General features: G+C 43.7%; 2 protein-coding genes across 2 annotated transcripts; both read right to left on the bottom strand.

Annotated features, from left to right (window-relative positions):
- Positions 1–9,073: 9,073 nt before the first annotated feature.
- On the bottom strand, positions 9,074–11,606 carry HCF106 (Bacterial sec-independent translocation protein mttA/Hcf106). Its single transcript, XM_087536487.1, has 6 exons — positions 11,356–11,606; positions 11,010–11,131; positions 10,609–10,668; positions 10,413–10,536; positions 9,777–9,902; positions 9,074–9,526 (listed from the first exon to the last, which is right to left on the bottom strand). The coding sequence occupies exons 1-6, from the start codon at positions 11,543–11,545 to the stop codon at positions 9,393–9,395; spliced, it is 756 nt and encodes a 251-aa protein (XP_087392613.1). The 5' UTR covers positions 11,546–11,606; the 3' UTR covers positions 9,074–9,392.
- Positions 11,607–13,248: 1,642 nt separating this feature from the next.
- On the bottom strand, positions 13,249–16,679 carry CAK1AT (CDK-activating kinase 1AT). The gene is made up of 2 exons (XM_048683864.2): positions 16,071–16,679; positions 13,249–14,250 (listed from the first exon to the last, which is right to left on the bottom strand). The coding sequence occupies exons 1-2, from the start codon at positions 16,569–16,571 to the stop codon at positions 13,411–13,413; spliced, it is 1,341 nt and encodes a 446-aa protein (XP_048539821.2). The 5' UTR covers positions 16,572–16,679; the 3' UTR covers positions 13,249–13,410.
- Between the last annotated feature and the right edge of the window lie 1,520 nt (positions 16,680–18,199).

Genomic DNA, 18,199 nt, shown 5'->3' on the forward strand with positions numbered 1-18,199 from the left:
GATCGGTACATCCATTATCAAAAACCCATTCCTTTCCTCCAACCATATAGCCGCGAAGGATAGCCATAAGACCAAAGTGTCTCATAGACTCATCGAGATCAAAGTCACTATCATCATCCTCATCATAGTATCCATGTTCAACATCGTCTTGTGATTGATCATCACCTAGGGAGAGTGATTCATTAGATGTATGACCATGGAAATGTGCATCTTTATGAATTCTAATGACTTGAGAGATAATGCCTCTAATGACTCCAACATCTCCTTTGGCACGCGTAAGGTCACGAAACTCAAATAGACAATCATCAAATTTAGGATCACTAGGTTTCATTTTATGAAAAGCTATGGACTTTTGAAGAATCACATCTAGATTTTTCAAGGAATAGTTTGGAAACCGTTCCTCGAGAAATCTCCATATGGTGTAAGCACATTCAAGAGTAGGCAAGCATACAATCAAATTTCTAGGCAATCCTCTAATGATAAGATTGGTAGTTCTAAGATTGCGGATCATGTCAAGAGAATCGTCAGGGGTAGGATGCAAGGGATCAATAAGGGTCGCACAAGGGCTAGTAATGTACTTGTTCAAGTGATATTCATTCAAATTCTCAAGCATCTCATTTTTCCAAGCATTAAAGAACTCTCCATAAAGCATAGGCACTCTAAGTCTAAAACTCCCCATCGTAGACTAATCCATCTTCCTCTAATGGTGATTAAACCAAAGCAATGGAGACAAATTCTCTGATACCAATTGAAAGGATTGAGAAGAGGTGTCTAGAGGGGGGTGATTAGACCCTCAACAAGCAAAAGTAGCAGTTTTTAAGTTTTTCAAGTTGAGGTGGAGTTTTAGCACAAGTTTGAGCATTCACAATACATTTCAAGCAAGCATGGCAAGATTATGAGCAGTGAAAAGTAAATTATGCAAGTTGCAAGAAAGTAAAGGGATGGGTTGGAGTGTGCAAATGCAATTGAGGACACGGAGATTTTTGGCGTGGTTTTGATAGGTGGTGCTATCGTACATCCACGTTGGTGGAGACTTCAACCCACGAAGGGTAACGGTTGTGCGAGTCCACGAAGGGCTCCACCCATGAAGGGTCCACGAAGAAGCAACCTTGTCTAACCCACCATGGCCATCGCCCACGGAGGACTTGCCTCACTTGGGTAGATCTTCACGAAGTAGGCGATCTCCTTGCCCTTACAAACTCCTTGGTTTAACTCCACAATCTTGACGGAGGCTCCCAAGTGACACCTAACCAATCTAGGAGGCAACACTCTACAAAAGGTAATAGATGGTGTGTCGATGATGAACTCCTTGCTCTTGTACTTCAAATGATAGTCTCCCCAACACTCAACTCTCTCTCACAGATTTGGCTATGGTGGAAAGATGATTTAAGTGGAAAGCAACTTGGGGAAGGCCAGAGATCAAGATTCTTGTTGTTGGATTAGAACGTATTGGTCTCAACACATGACTAGGTGGTTCTCTCTCAGAAAATTAGTAGTGGAAGTGTAGGCATGTTCTGATGGCTCTCTCTTTAATAGAAAAGGGGGTGAAGGGGTATATATAGCCTCCACACAAAATCTAATCGTTACACACATTTGACCCAACTCGGTCAGACCGAATAAGTGAACTCAGTGAGACCGATTCAGTTCAAAATGTGAATGTTAGGATTCTTGGTGGGACCGACATGATCAACTCGGTGGGACCAATGTGCTAGGGTTAGGGCAAAACCTTATCTCGATTTGACCGATTACATAAACCCGGTGAGACCGATTTCAGTAATAGGCAAACAGAGAGTTGGTCAGGGAAACTCGGTGGGACCAATTGCATATTTCAATGAGACCGAAATAATTGCAATGGGCAACAGAGAGTTTGCGAGGCCATCTCGGTGAGACCGAGATCCCATCAGTGAGACCGAACTGATTAGGTTTCTGGCAGTGGCTATGCCAAGTGAACTAGATGGCGCCGAATGAATCAAATCGGTGGGGCCGAGTTTGACTTCAGGTTTAGGACATATTTGGATTTGACAAAGTGGTTGAGGTCTTTGGAGCATATCACTAAGCAGTTTGAGCAAGTAGATCATTAAGCAGCACCTCATCCCCCTTTAATAGTACTGGCTTTCCTATGGACTCAATGTGATCTTGGATCACAATAATAGAAATGAAGAGTCTTGAGTTTTTGCCAATCTTTGTCCTTAGCATCTTCAAGGGGTTCCACGTCCTCTTGTCCATGCCATGCCGTTGTTGAACTCTCTGAAATATACTAGATGAAAATATTATTCCAACAAGAGATATGTTGGCATTAATTACCAAAATCACCCAGGGAGCACTTGTGCTGTCACCTGCTACTGACTGGTGTTGCACAGTGGCTCTAGCATAGGTGTCATGTTTAGCGTGTTGCTGCTGGATCAAAGGTGGTGCGACAGTACCGGGAGGCAGGCGGTATGGGACGTCTTTGTCTTCCCGTGTCTTCTCCAGAGGTATCTGGCTATCGATGCATCGGTAGCCGGATAAGGGATGATGGTGCAGACGACTTCAATGACAAGTTTATGCACTCGGGTGGGAACACAAGATCTCTGACCAAAGCTATGTCGACGCGCGCCTGCGTCGTGACCTGGCTGATGGTGGTGGATTGAAGCCTGGCTTCGGGGATGAGAATCTGGAATTCAACCTGGTGTTGGACTCGCCATTACCGGTGCACGTGCGGCGATTTATTCTTGAAGGCATAGCCTGGGATTGTGTATTTTTAATTTCTCATGGCGTCTTGTAACATAGGGTTAGTGGCTATCTGTTGAAGTTACTCCCACGAGGCATGCGGCCTCAGGTTTTCTTTTCGCTTTCATGTTGATGTTGTTTGGGTGCTGGATTTTTTATTATTAATAATATATGGTTGTATGCATCGTCCTGATGCAGAGGCCAGGGATAATTCCTTTTTTGAAAAAAATGAATTTCAGGGTTGTAACATGAATTTATCGCAAGATTTTTAGATACAACCACTGCAACACGTTGTCTCTTAGGTGTTTTATCTAAATAATGTTTCATTTTTTCAGGGAACATATTTGCATCTCAACTTTGTGGTCTAACTGTGGAGGGAGGGAAAGGAGAGAAAAATAGGTAAATAAGTCACACCAAATTATAGGATTGATTTTACTGCATACTGATAAACACCAGGCCTATCCCGAGATCAATACATATTTGGAAAATCAAAGTGTTGTTAAAAATTAAGGTTTTTATGTGGTTTGTCCATAAAGGGGTAATATTGACAAAAGATAATTTGGCAAAGCGCGGTTGGGAGGGTAGTAAGCGATGTTGTTTTTGTGATGAGGATGAAACAATTCAACATATGTTTATCCAATGCCCACTTGCTAAGTTATTGTGGCGGACCATTCATGCGTCATTTAACGTAGCTCTGTCTGCCACAATTTCACACTTATTTGGGACCTGGTTAACTGGGGTACAACCTAAGATCGTGGTACATATTCGAGTGAGAGCATGTGCATTACTGTGGGCTATGTGGAATTGTGGGAATGATGTTGCCTTTAATAGAGAAACCATGACAAATTTCTTGCAGGTTATCTTCAGGGCGTCAGCTTGGGTTCGTACGTGGTCGTTACTCAGCCATACGGATCACAGGGAGCTTATGAATATTGGGTGCACCACCGGGAGACGGTCACACGGGATACGTACAACCGGTTTGGATAGCGGTCCAATAATAGAATAGGTGTCTAGTCATCTTTACCTATTTTCGCCGGTTGTGGCAACTTTTTTATGATCTTTGCCAGTTTATTTGAGACTTTGTTCTGGACATGAACCTATTTTAATAATATGACTATGTGCATTAAGAGATGCAGAGGCCGGGGGCTTTCCTCCTTTTCGTAAAAAATAAATAAATTTCATTGTGGTCGGCAATGCCGATGAATTAACAAAAATGGAAAGAGAGGGATTTGAACCCCGACAAAGAAAAGCCTACATGGCAATTCCAAGGGAAACATGGTAAGATTCGTCTCTCCACTAATATAGAACCCCCCCTCCTGATGCGGAGCATCCGACAGTCATCCCCATGGACAGAACCTCAACTATCCAAGCTCCAAGTGGACCCATGACAAGAGCAAGAGCTCGTGCTATTCAATCCGAGGTGACATCACTCCTACTTGAGCTTCCTTTGCATTCGAGTGAGACATGGCTACTGCCTAAGTCAGAAACACTATGTGTGATCAGGTACAACATACAAGCTACGGAGCCGAGAGCTGAAGAAGAAGAATCGGGCGTCAACTCTCTGGATAGCCCAGAACCTCTGGCCGCCATGGAACTTCCGGCCTCCAACGACCCAGACGAGCCCGGGCGTGCCAACTGTCTGGTTAGCCCGAAACCAGCCCGGACCTTCCGGCCCCCGGACGCCAGCCCAGCTCCTCCCGTGCCAACTCTCTGGTTAGGCTGGACCCTTCCCGGAACCTGGCCTGGAACCTCCGGCGCCCGGAACTTCCAGCCTCTCCCGAAACTTCCAGCCCTGCCTGCGCGCAGTGACTTGGGCCGAGACCCGTGTACCCTTTCACCCCCGAGACTATATATACTTTTCTCCTACGTACGTTTTAGGGTTAGCAAAGTAGTAGCTCATTGAGAAGCTTTGCTTTCCACTTGATCCCCTTCTCCTTAGAAGTTCACGGCCTCTACGAAGAAGATCCCCCAAGTGGATTCAAGACCCTTCACAGGAAGACCCCTCAAGACCTCCTCACGGAAAAGAACGTGCTACTTGTATCGTCCCTTGTTGTTTGTGGATCTTTTATCTCTTTGTGTTTCGAGGATCTAGCACATGTGTAACCGGATCTTGTTGGTTTGAGTGATTTCTCCCATGTTTTCCCCGTGTTTCTCTTGTGATTTCCCCTTGTGTTCCTCGTGTTCTTTGCAGGGTCCGCTCCTTTCGTGAAAGATCGAGCATCTAGGGTTCTACCCTACATCACCTCCCCCGCGTGCGCCCCCTCCTCTCTCTTTTTTAACCGAAGTAGCAACATTTTGCTTATGAAACCACACTAAGAGCGAAGCACTTGGAGTGCACTTAGCTCAATTGGTCAGAACAAATGCATTACTTACCCATTTACTCATATTTGAGGACAACATATCAAGAAGGTTTCTTCCAAACCATTTGTCAAAATGAGATGAAATTATACTAGTGCTCTTTGAAATATGAGTGATTTACTACAAGTATTTCAAATGCTCTATGCCTTGGAAATTTTGAAGCAAAAGATGACGCTAAAACTAAACAAGCAAAGTTCTCTAAAACAATTTGTCAAAAAGAGCTACAAATTTACCAAAATGCTCACTAAATTATTTATAATTTATTAGAAAATTTAATATTTTCTATGTAGTTTGAATTTGAACCCAAATATTTGTGGTTGAAACTAAAAATCATGTTTCTCCCAAACTCTCTGTCAACAAGACAATACTTTTACTAGAATGATCACTGAGTATGTATGTTTTGCAATGACTCTTTTTAAAAAAATCCATGTAGTTTGAATTTTTTTTCACTCAAATTTGAGATAGAGACTAAACAAAACAAGTTTCTCCCAAATCATATATAAAAGCTAAATTTTTAACAAAATGCTCGATGGATTTATGCATGATTTACTTGATTTTTTTTCAAATTTATATGTGCGTGTTTTTTGTATTTTTGTCAAGAGATAATATTTGGTTGAGATGTTTGGTGTACTGAGTTGACGTGTATAGATGTTGTGGTGCCATGTTAGCAAAAGCCAGGTATGGAACCAATCAATCTAGGTAATGGTTTTTAAAATGATTTTCATAGTTTGAGAGGGCATTTTAAACCAAAGTAAAGTTCAAGGTTGTAATTTCAACTCAACTATAAAGTGGTGTGGTGGGAGCATTGGTAAGGTGGGTGGGATGGTGATAAAATTAGACATATGCAACCTGGGGAAAAGTTCAGTGACACGTCACACCCGTGAGGGTGCCTGTTGTTGATTAGGTTATGATTTATACCGTTGTTGCTTTTGTTTCATATAAGAGTAGTAGACACGTACATGTGTGTGCATTGCATGTTTGCATGTAGAGGGGAAAGGGTGATATATTGCATTACGGTAGTAGTTGATTGATACATGGATGCAAATGAGGAAAGGAAATGACGGGTACATGGTTGCTACGAATAGGTAAAAAAAAGTATGGTGAAAACTAAATATTTTCCACGAATAGGTAAAAATGGTTGCTACGTTGTACTATAAAGACAGGATATGATATGGATCTTGTGTAAGAATCTTTTGAAAAATCATACCAAATACCTTCCACACATATGTGAGAAAGAGCCAGTTGTTTCCACCTTTGTGTGCTGCAATACAAGTTAGACACAAAATCAAATTATCTGACTTTATGTCTGACCTTGTATCTGGCTTATACTTGCCCTCTTGGATCAGATTATCTGGCATGTCAAATAGTATGGCATATATATGTCCGACATTGTATCCGGATTTGTCCATAGCATTGGAAGATGTCGGATACTGACTTAGATAGTCTGACATTTCTATGCAGTACAATAACTAGCAAAAAATTGGTTGACCTGTAAAATCCACCCTTCTTCTTTAAAGGAAGGGGACGACTCATACTCTCTTTCCTCCATTGATCCATAGCTTAAAACTCTGATTCCTCCCTCTCTACCCACTCAATCCATCCCATATACTAGAAAGAGCCAGAGAAACACTTGATCTACAAATTCATCCAATCAAAACTCAAGTTCATTGACTCCCCCACGAAATCCTAGAAAATATTGTTACCCTTGGGTTTGTAGGGAACCCTAAAGGGTTGGTGTTTCACATGAGCTTCCAAGTCGTGTGGTTGTGCCATGGGGCTTGTTTGTGAGGGTTTGGAGCTCATCTCAAGATCTATCCCTAGTGGAAGAGAATCTAAGCATTCATTGCTTGAGGTTCTCCAAGAAGAAGGTGAGACATTCATTCTCATGGGAGCATTCGTTGTCCACCCCCCCCCCCCCCCCCCCGTCCCCAACGGAGATTAGCACACCTCAAGTGTGTGAACTTTGGATTGCATCATCTCCATCGTTTTTGGTTGTCTCTTTATCCTAGCTTTATTTGTTCTTTATACTTGCTCGAGTGTTGCTTGTTGTACCTTACTAGCTTGTTGTGACACGTCATATAGGGTTGTATCACCTAGTTGCATTTCTACAGAATTTATATTTCCACCTACCCACTAAAAGCAACTAAGAGAAGAATTTAATTTGGTAGTCACCTATCCCTCCTTCTAGCCATCATTTATGGAATCTTTGATCCTTCAATTGGTATCAAAGCAAGGTCTCTCTCTCGTTGTTGATCTTCACCGCTATACAGAGCGAAGATGTCAAACATGAAACCCTGACTACGAGTTGAAATTTTTGGAATTACAATGGAAGCTTGCCATATTTGAGAAAACGATGTCGATCAACCGTTGCATTTGAACGTTGCTGGCATAGTAAGTAATGAGGTTGATAACGAAGACTACACTCAAGTAAGGCATCACTACCCTATACTTCCATAAGGCACTCATGTTACTAATATAGGCCCTCCACCTACTCTTGCTCCTAAGGATTATGAACATTGGAAAGCCTTGATGAGTCTCATGTTTGTGGTGCCAACTTCGGCCTTTGAGAAATTATCGTGGATGGTTACTCCTTCGATCCTAAAAATCTACCCCCTCAGAAACGAGGGCTAGAAAATTTAACTTTGTGGCTTTGTCTATGATTACAATGGCTGATGATCATATCATTTTCAATTGCATTCGCCTCTATCCTATCATCTCCAAAACTCAGACCTACCCTGGTTCGCTCGCTCCACAAACAATACTCCCTCAACTTTAATACCAACCCCACCTCTCCTTCCTTTGGAAAATTGTGACCGACCAGCAACCGTCCCTACAAAAAATCCTCTTCGTCCCCAGAAATAGTGGCACTTTCACCTTCCTCTGGCTTGACTCTTGGCTGATCTCCAAACCCCTACCCTCGACCTTCCCTCATATTTTTTCCACTCCACCTCCCGCGCATTACTAGTGTCCCTAGTCAAAATGGAGTACTCGCTAACCTGCGAGATCAACTAACCTATGTTGCTTTTGTCGAACTTTGCTATTTTGTCTTTGTTGTAGGATGTTACCTCAAATGACGCTTCAGGCAACAGGTTCCTCATCCATGCGACTTCGTTCTCTAGGTTACTTACTCATAGCTAGCCCTCAGCTCCGAGGTTGGCATTAACCATGGCTACATTTGGAGCTCATGACCCCCATCAAAGTCAAAAAAATAATTAGTTGCCTTCTATTTCATAACAGGTTGAATACCAAGGCGAACTTTCTCCACAAGACCATCTCCTCCGACTCATCTTGCCCATGGTGTGATCACCACCGCGAGGACGCACTCCACCTGTGTGGCTACTTCTTGACCTCGCCGTCCCCACCTCCCTCGACCACATTTGGACGCCCTCACCCTGGTCGGCCTCGACATCAACATCTAGCATACCGCCGCCCTCGCCATTTTGTGGAAAATTTGGGACTCCCACAGTGGTTGTGTTTTCGGCAATGAGTACCTCTTGGCTTCCGATACTCTTAGGAATATCATCTTAGACTATATTCTTTGGATCTTCAGGTAAAGGATCATGTTAGTAGGCTGCCATGTCATTGCACCACTACCTCCTCTCATTGTGTAAACTAACATAACAATAGCCCCGCGCGCTCGGTGATTGTTAAAAAAAATTAGGAGCCAACGATCGCTGCCATGGCAGAGAAGACAGCAGAAGCTATCAGAAGCAGCAACTGAAATTACCCAACCTTACAAGATTACCTCAACATAAGAGCAAACATGAGACGGTATTCTTAACCTATCTTTCAGGAAGAAAACCTTGTCAGCTTCTCATGAATTCTCCTGCATTCTGAATTCCTGTAAGAATTGAGAGGCAATTATATGTAATGTATTTTAGTTCCCTGTGTTCCAGCCTTCCAGGAGAAACCATAGCCAGAAACAATCAAGACTAGATGCACACATTCAACAATCACCTAACAATGGAAAGAAAGAGAGAAAGAGAGAAAGAAAAAAGATATCTCATCCCTTCAAAAATCTATCTGCTTACCTTGCATAATCACAAAAATATGGTACAAGCATGTAACAACAGCCGTGGCAAAAACAAGACATTGGAGGAGGACCAAGATATGCACAGCTCGGTTTCGCATCACCTACCTATCTCTCCATGCTACAGACCACAACAGACCAAGCCGCTACTAGTCGAAGCCTCGAATCACCCATCACTTGGCCAACCCAGCTCATCAAGTGGAAACCAAAACTATTTCATTCTTTCTACAACCAATTGACGCCAAAGCTTTTGCCTTGCTCTACTCCGCATACAACATACTTTCTGTTTTTAGTATTATGCCTCATCTCTCGGCTTTGCATTCTCAGCATTACCTGAGGTGGACTCCTCCGGCACGGCACCAGGACCATCACTCCCTACTGATAATGCTGAGTCAGTACTTTCAGAAGGTGTTGTTGCTGCTGCTGCTTCTGAAATATGATGTAGCATAACGAGGTTAGTATGAAAAGAAAATGTACACCACGATTATTATTATTTTGCAGGGTTTACAGCCCAAATAATCATAAGGTAATTATAGCCTAGAAATACACACTTAAAAGTTTCCCTGAGTTTGGATATTGTGTTAAACCGGCCCACAAAAGTATCTGGCTTTGAGAACAATTTACGATATTGAAACATACATCTAACTAGTTCAATAAACTACAAAATTAAATCACAGACCTTGCTGTTCAGATGAGGGAGGTTGCTGTGCATTCCAAGCAGCAATTGCGGATGCAGCCAGCTGTTCTTCGGTTACTTTCATGAGTTCCTCGCTGGTGTAAGGCACGGTTGTTTCAGGCTTGACATCTAAAAGCAGAAGCAATAAAAGGCAGTGGCACGGATTCTTAAATTCAGCAGGCTGTAGCAAATCCATCTTTTAAGCCAAGTAATTGATTTAAGAAAAATATGGTACCATTTTCTGACAAAATTTAGAGCAACCAGCCTAGGTGAGACAACTTTGAAAAGTATGGGCCTTAAGCTCGAGTCATGGCAAAATGTATACTTGATGAAGAGCAAGGAGAATGCTAGATACTTCATTAAAACATTAATGGCCGCTGGTTATGTGTTACGAGTATTTAACAAAAATAATAATGACAAAAGAAGAACTGACTAAAAAATGGTAATGAACAAACATAACTTGGCATCAACAACTGCAAGGGATCACTGTATCAGAAACACATATGGTGGTATTTCTGTTGCTTGACTGACATGCATAATTTTGAATTTTCAAACATAATATAGGTTCGAAGAAGAGTGCTTTAAACAAATTGGGCAGCATTTCGTTGAAAGAACTTCAGAAGGATTGAAATAACTGACCTTGGTCAACAGCAGGCTGTTGGCTATTATTCATAGGCGGAGGAGGCCTGTAACTCATGGATGGGGGATCCTCATCAAGTCCAATTTCTCGTTCAAGAGTGTTCTTGAAATCCCTTGATACATCCTAAGCGCAGAGAATTAGATTATACATCAAGGAATCCTCAGTCATCTCGCAGCAAGTAAATCTCAAGCCAACCTGTAGCTCTCTGATAGTCGGTTGGAACGCACGCAGAGTCTTCCCCAAACTCCTGGCTGCCTGCAAACAAGTTAGCGAGTGTGAAATACTGGACTGTATTCCCATTTTATTTCTGATTGGACAAGTATGATTCCCACTGGTCGCAAAAAGGAAAACTTGTTTTAAAACATATTGGCTGACAGAGCTATGGTTACATAGTTTTTCTTGAAGAAAGCTATAAATGCAGATATATCACCAAATCCTCTGTATAAACTATAATAGATAATATGCTCATTTGATGAGGGCAGTGCATCCTGGAGGTTGAGATAATGTATGCGCTCAAAAGATGATGCCATTGCTTACAATTTAGTGGACAACAACTACAATAAAATGAAGGCCAGCCCTAGGCTGAGCAAGGTTACCTCTGCCAGACCCTTGGGGCCAAAAACCAGCAAAGCAACCACTCCAATGACCAGAGCCTCAGGAGCTCCAACGCCAAACAAAGAAGCGTAGATGCCATTTCTGCGTCTTCTTCTTTTGACCACTGCATTTAATCACAAAGCAAGATCAGGGACAAACCTAATCGAACGCGCTGAGGAAGAAGAACAACTGAATCGATTTGAGCTCCGAATAGATACAGAGCAAATATATCTGCAACTAACTGGACGGAAAGGCATCATGGTTCAGGATCGACAGCATAAAAAATGTTTCTAAGAGCTGAAGAACAAACCCATCCAAGGAGCAAGCAAAGGCAAAGGGGCTACGCACCGAAGCAAGAAGAAATCATCCGAACCCCCGAGCCGGTCCAGTGGAGGGGAGGAGCGCGGTGACGGGTAAGAGATACGAAGGCGGCAGCCGCCGGGGGCAGCCGGGCGGCGTGGCGGCCCGGCTGCCGGAGCGGTGCCGGGAGGCTGGCATAGCGCACCTGGGAAGAGCAGAGGAAGAGGCTGCTCGACATCAGGGGCACGGGGGGAGAGTTTGAGATAGGGTTGCAGGTGCAGCCACATGATTATTTAGGCTCCGTGGCCTTCCGGGCGCGTGTCCGTCCGTTTGGGCATCGGACGGCTGGCAATTTTGTTTGCTCTTTTTATTAACTGAAATGAAATACCACAGTGTGTTCTCGACTAGGCTTGCGAGTTTGCTAATATTGCATGTCCTTACAAACACGCACATTAAAAAGGATCATGACTGTGGGAGTGTCGAGGTCTTCTTCCTCCTGCATCCGTTAGTGACTCACCGTGCGCATAGCACGATGTCGCCTCAGGACCTCCGCCTTCACGGAGCAAATTAATTTAAACCGAAGAGGTTGTAGAAGTAGCGGCCAAAAAGTCGTTGATGCAGACCAGGAGACGTCGATGCCTGCGACCTGCGAAGCAAATCACTGCCTAGAGAAGAAAACGCCGATTAGAGAATGTAGAAACCCTGAAGACCACGAAAGCTAGCCGGATCTAGAGTCGCAAACCTAAACCGACCGGACCCCAGAAGACCTGGCGGAGATAAAGCTACACATGCCCTCTGTCGGTGATACTCGCAAAATGGGGATAGGGTGGGAGAACATTATTCTTACATTGGGGCGCCGTGCTGCCTGACCATCCTAACCAAACACATAACACATACTCTCTGAAAAACATCAGAAACAAAATGCCCATGCCACTACACACCGGATCAGGATATGAGGTTGAGCTCGTCGTTGTCCACGAGGATGCACCAACAGTGGCGGATCTAGGCCCCGGGTCAGGGGGGGGGGGGGAGGGGGCAGGCCAGGGCATGAGGCCCAAATCCTTTGTATATTGTATCAAAACACTGTAGCAACTGCTACAGATACAAAGAGGGCCTGCTGGGCTGGATCCGCCCCTGTGCCCCACCATCCTCTTTTCCTATGACCTAGCTAGGCCAGGGCCGCCATTGAAGAGTACTACACTGGATCCTTCTGGCTACCATCAACTTCACCAACTTCACCGTCGAGCACCACTTGATGAAGACCTCCACTTGAGCCCTCATCTCCTTCGTCGTCCACAACAACCCTCCAACAACTCTTCAATAGTCACCCCCCCCCTCCCCCTTCATCAGGACCTCCAGCAGCCGACGATGCTCCCTAGCGGCGGTGAGAGGGGTAGGCGACGGTGGGGGCTAGGCTTCTCCCAGTCCCCTGCCTTCGCCTCTCTCACGAAGGGTTACCACCTAGCGATGCAATATAATTACCTCAAACTGCATTTCATCATGCAACAAGTCTGGTAAACCTATGGGTTCTATTTCAAATTCCTCTACTTATTCTAAATTATTTGAAGTTCTCACTTTATCCCAAATAAAACTTCTTCCCATTTTTTATTGTTGATTGTTGGTTTAAGATAGCTTATCGCTCATGGCGAACATAAATTTGACCAAGTCCCAAAAAATATCAATGTATACAACATCAGCTTTTTTTGAACTTATATACAACATCAAATTAGTTGCATAAGATTCATCACAAAATTTATTTCTGTATTTTGTATATCTTATATTGTGGATATTTACACTTTTTATATAAAACTTACAAACAATCCGCTTGTAGACGAACCCATCTGTGTCAGCAGGCGAATGAAGGTTATTCAGAAATGGCGACTTGCAAATGTTTCACGTTCCATAAATGGCAGACCTACACAAACACATGGACATACAATATGAACTACAATAGCTAGTACAACTTTATTTTCCACCAGGAGAATGCTGGTTGCAGTGCATAATCTCACAGTCTATGAGATACAACTTACTAAAACTCCCCACAAAACATGTTCCGAACAGAGAATACAAAGATATTGTTCCCGTGGGCATCTTTCTTCATCGCTAAAAGCGTATGCTGAAACCTTTGTCGGTTTTGGTCACATCCATGCTGCCGAATTCGTCAATGTCCGAATCCGAATTGCCGTCCCTGTAATTACCCCATTCTTCCGCAGAGCTGTCGTCATCCTCGCCCTTTGATGCTGGGACTTGTAGCGCCTCGGTAGGTACGGGTAAGGGTTCTTCAGTGAAGTACGGATCATTCAGCAAGTCGGAAGCACTAGCCCTCTTTGCTGGGTCATAGCAAAGTAGCCGCTTTACTATGCTAACCTCAGAGGCAGATCTGTTAGGAAGTGATGCTTTGAGGCCCGTAGGCTTCTCAACCTTGCTGAAGAAGATCTTGTTGTAATCCGGTAAATTTGAACAGCCAGGAAAGGACTCTTCTGTGATATTGCCCAGGACTCCGATGATTCTACCAATCTGGTCAATATCAGATTGGCCTGGGAATATGGGCTCTAAACTGAGAAGCTCAGCCAAAATGCATCCTAGTGACCACAGGTCGATCTCTTGGCCGTAGCTGGTTGACCCATATAGGAGCTCAGGAGCTCTAAACCACCGTGTTCCAACACAAGAAGTGAAGGCACCAGACTCTTCATCCCCGATGTCTTCTTCAGCATCATACGAATATGAGGCTCTAAAAGGATCATCGTCGATGTCAGCTGTGCTGCAGGTGGCAAGACAGGAGGTGTTTCCATCCTGAAGGCTCATTCTGTCCACATCTCCATAAGTGGACTTGGCCCGGAGTTGGTCAATCTCATGTAGGTAGTCGGCTGCAGTGAGTGTCTCTGGCTCCTGAGCAGCAGGAATTTCCGTTTCATCAGATGCCTGTTCTTGAAGAATCCTGGCCTGCCAAAGAACAAAGAGCAAAATAATTTGTGAAAAGCAACACAACTGATACAAACAACTGAAAGCAGTACAGAGTATATAGCGTACAGGTATACGACAAGCACAAGAGACAAAGTTGATCAACTATATGATAGACCACATATATGCTTCATGTGTTCCTTCGCAAGAAATGACTGTCCTTGGCAAGAGGATCGCTACTGCTATGATAAAATAATTTATTTGTCGTAAAGCTTGTAGTTAAAATTGTGAATATAAATCAGTATAAAATTTCAGAACATTATATTATATGAAGAACTTAACTTAATTAGCACAGAAAGACTAAACCCTATGAACATGGAAATGGTAAAAGAAGAACCTTTTGCAATGATCTTTGCATATAGCACGGGTACATTTCATAGAGTTATTGGCTACTTCAAGGAAAATTCCTTAACAGTGTTTACAATGCTCTCGTTTAACTGATGCAAGTTATGTTGATCATGTATCAGCTGAGATGCTGAAATCGAAGATGGTAACCCATAAAGAACATATTGCATTCCAAAACTACAAACCACAGCAACAGTCACTCATAGTACCATATCCATATTAGCACTCCTAATGAAATACGGAAATTTCAACAATATGCTACACCTAATGGTAGGAGCCACGCTGATGCAAAATAATTTACTATCCCAGAAGGAAGCAAGGTAGTGTGCATTAAAGCATAGTTAATAGTCATAATGTATGGCTTCGTCGCAACTCTCACAAACTGAAAGGGTCGTTACAGTATACAGATATGCCTCAGCATAACATCAACATATAAAGCTACACCATAAGAATGTAGAAGAAAAGATGACTTCAGGTTATGTCCAAAATTTACAGCAGAACATAATACTGGTATGCTGCAGCACACTGCCAAAAAATTTCCTCATTGACATGATGAACGTCACCAGCTTTTGAGCTAACTCTAGCATTTGAAGAATCTCTAAATTCTGACAAGAAAATTTATTGCACAAACACAAATGACATTTCTGATTCAACTAGATTTCCTTGAACAGCAAAATTGTAGAGTATTTGAATAATAAAACTGCATGCATGTAAAACCAAGGAAGATCAATGAAAGAAATTGTAGGCATAAGATGCCCAACCCATGCTCTATATCTATGGTTTCAATTCCAAGTTTCCTACACAGAGCAAAGTATGTCTGATAGTGTAAAGATGTAATTTAGGCAAATTCACCAACTACATCTCCCCTACTACCTTAAAGTCGACAGCTCACCATACATTAACCCATCATATAGAATTCTAGATATTTAACCTTACTGCCGACCAACAACTGTTTATAACTTGTCAATTTCGCCATTATAAGGCTGATTTTAATTCCAAGATATTTAACCTCCATGTTGGAGCACAGCAGCTGCAAAGTCCAGAAAAGGCATGCAGTTTGGGGTCCATTTAGCACCAACAGTATCTGAAACTTCAAGAACAACAGCTCTATGCTCTACATGTACATTATCCTTCTATAATCAAATCCTTCGTCATGTCTACAGGCAGCAACTAAAATGGTTCCTCACCAGTTATATTCCCAGAGAGTTGGAGACCATTAGAACTGCCATGTTGCAGCAGGAGCTCCCATAGTATAACCACCGAGCACAAAAAAGAAATCAACATTTACCACTATTCCTGTGCCGATTTGAGGAAAGACTATCGGCCGACGTCCATGACTAATCATTCAACCTAACAGTTTTGACATGCTACTACAGAAAGAGAACCGATTCTCTACTCCTGAATCCATAAAAGAAAGTCATTCGTCGAACTGAGAAAAGCGTTATCAGGATTTCAACCTGACCAAAGTCGGCGACCTTGAGGACTCCGTCCTCGGAGATGAGCAGGTTTCCGGGCTTGAGGTCGCGGTGCACGAGGACGGCGCGGTGGCAGGCGGCGACGCCTTCGATGACCTGCAGCATCCATCGCTTGAGCTGGCCGGCAGGGAGGCCGCCCGCGCGCCTCCCTTCGCGCACGACGGCGGCGAGGTCGAGCGGGAGCCACTCGAGGACGAGGACGTCGTCGTCGTGGTCGCCGCCGGGGAAGTGGTCGAGGAGCGTGATGACATGAGGGGAGGACTCAGAGGCGGCGGCGAGGAGGGCGTCGGCCTCGCGCTGGGCGCTGACAGCGTCGTGGACCTCCTTGAGGGCAACCGGTGCGCCGTCGGAGCGGCGACGGCCGCGGTAGACGTCGGCGTAGGCGCCAGAGCCAGCGCGTCCGAGGACATCGTAGCGGGAGGTGACGTCCGGGCGGCCGTGGATGCTCCAGCTCCCGCCTCCGCCGCCGCCGCCGATCGCCATCGGGATAGGGGTACGGCGAGGGGAGGAGTTTATTTTTTCTCTACTTTTGACAGGAAAACTGGAAGAGGAGTGTGCAGGCCGACTGGGCTTTGGTATCTGGGGCCACACGGTGGGAGTATTATCATGCATTGACAGTAGTATTATTTTTATAGTCGCCTAGTTCGTGTGGGAGTGGGGGCTGAGATAGGATCAACGTGTGATGCCTATCTAGCGCTTTGTAATCTCTTATAAATATTTTCTTCTTTTTATAAAGCTAAGGCTCGAAAAAAAATTATTGTTATGCATGACACAAATAGCATAGCACTTAACATGATATGGTATCTACCTATATTACTCTAACTCTCTCTCTTATTTAATTCTCTGTCACATCAGCATTTTTATTATTCCCGAGTGTATGATACCGGTTAAGATACCATCAGTATGGCCAGCCCAAAAGCATCTGCACGACGTTTTGGAGTTTTAAAATCAGTATGGCCAGCCCAAAAGCATCAGTATGGTGAAAATCGATAAAAACCACGAGACAAAGATGTTTTGGAGTTTTAAAAAAAATATAAGAGATGTTAAGAGGATGATGTTTTATTGCCACGCAAAATTTCAAGTTGAAATACATTACAAGATGTGAGATATGAAAAAGTCAAAATCAGCGTTGAATAGTGCCAAACAACAACGTCATTATTCAGGGTTGAATTTGTCTTTTTCATAACTCACATCTCGTAATGTGTTTCAACTTGAAACTTCGCATGGCAATACAACATCACCTTCTTAACATCCAATATTTTTTAGATTTTTTATAACTTTAAAATATGGTTTCCATGAAATTTTCATTGAATATTGGTTTTTGTATGATATTCTCCCTACAGGACTTGTCAAATCCAACCACTACCCGGCACGCCCAGCTCACTGACGCAGACGGACCGCTCCTCATATGTCTTGTCCGGCATTCATATATCTTAAATTCAGACTTTCAAATATATATAAATCCATGCATCTCCATCATACACATCAATGTCGCACGTACATAACAAATGTTGATAGTGAAAACACATAGTTCTTATATAAAATTTTGTGAATACACAAAATTTGCGTATCATTTCATTGCTAGAAGGAAGCGGAATGGGTACATAAGAATGTACAACATATGCACGAAGGCAAGGAGGCGTGAGCATGGCACCCAAAGCAGGGACAAGGAAAGCTCGGCCCAAACAAAAAAAGGAAAAAAAAACACTGCTAAAACCACGAAACCTACACTAGGGAGGCAAACTAAACGAGTGTCACATCCAACAACTTGAAAGCCAACCATCGGGGACGCCTTGAGCAAGCAAGATAGCGCCTTCAAGAAGGGGAATGACATCAATACGACGCTGCCATCCAGTCCGAAGAGTCGGACCTAGGGTTTTCCTTAGTGCTTGAAGAGGGGAACAGATAAAGACCATGGCAGCACCTCCAAGAACGGGAACGACACTCGTGAGTGACGTCGCTGTCAGCATCGGAAGGCCGAGCAGGGATTTCGCCCTAGCCTAAGTTTTAGCAATCCCAATGTCGCCAAAGCAGTGTCCAGAGTTGATGAAGTCGAGCCACTGGTCAAGATCGCCACCTTGGGAGGGGTGGGCTGCATCTGCCGTCGGAGG

Source organism: Triticum urartu, chromosome 7A (genome assembly GCF_056163025.1).
Source record: "Triticum urartu cultivar PI428250 chromosome 7A, HENAU_Tu73, whole genome shotgun sequence".
Classification (NCBI taxonomy): domain Eukaryota; kingdom Viridiplantae; phylum Streptophyta; class Magnoliopsida; order Poales; family Poaceae; genus Triticum; species Triticum urartu.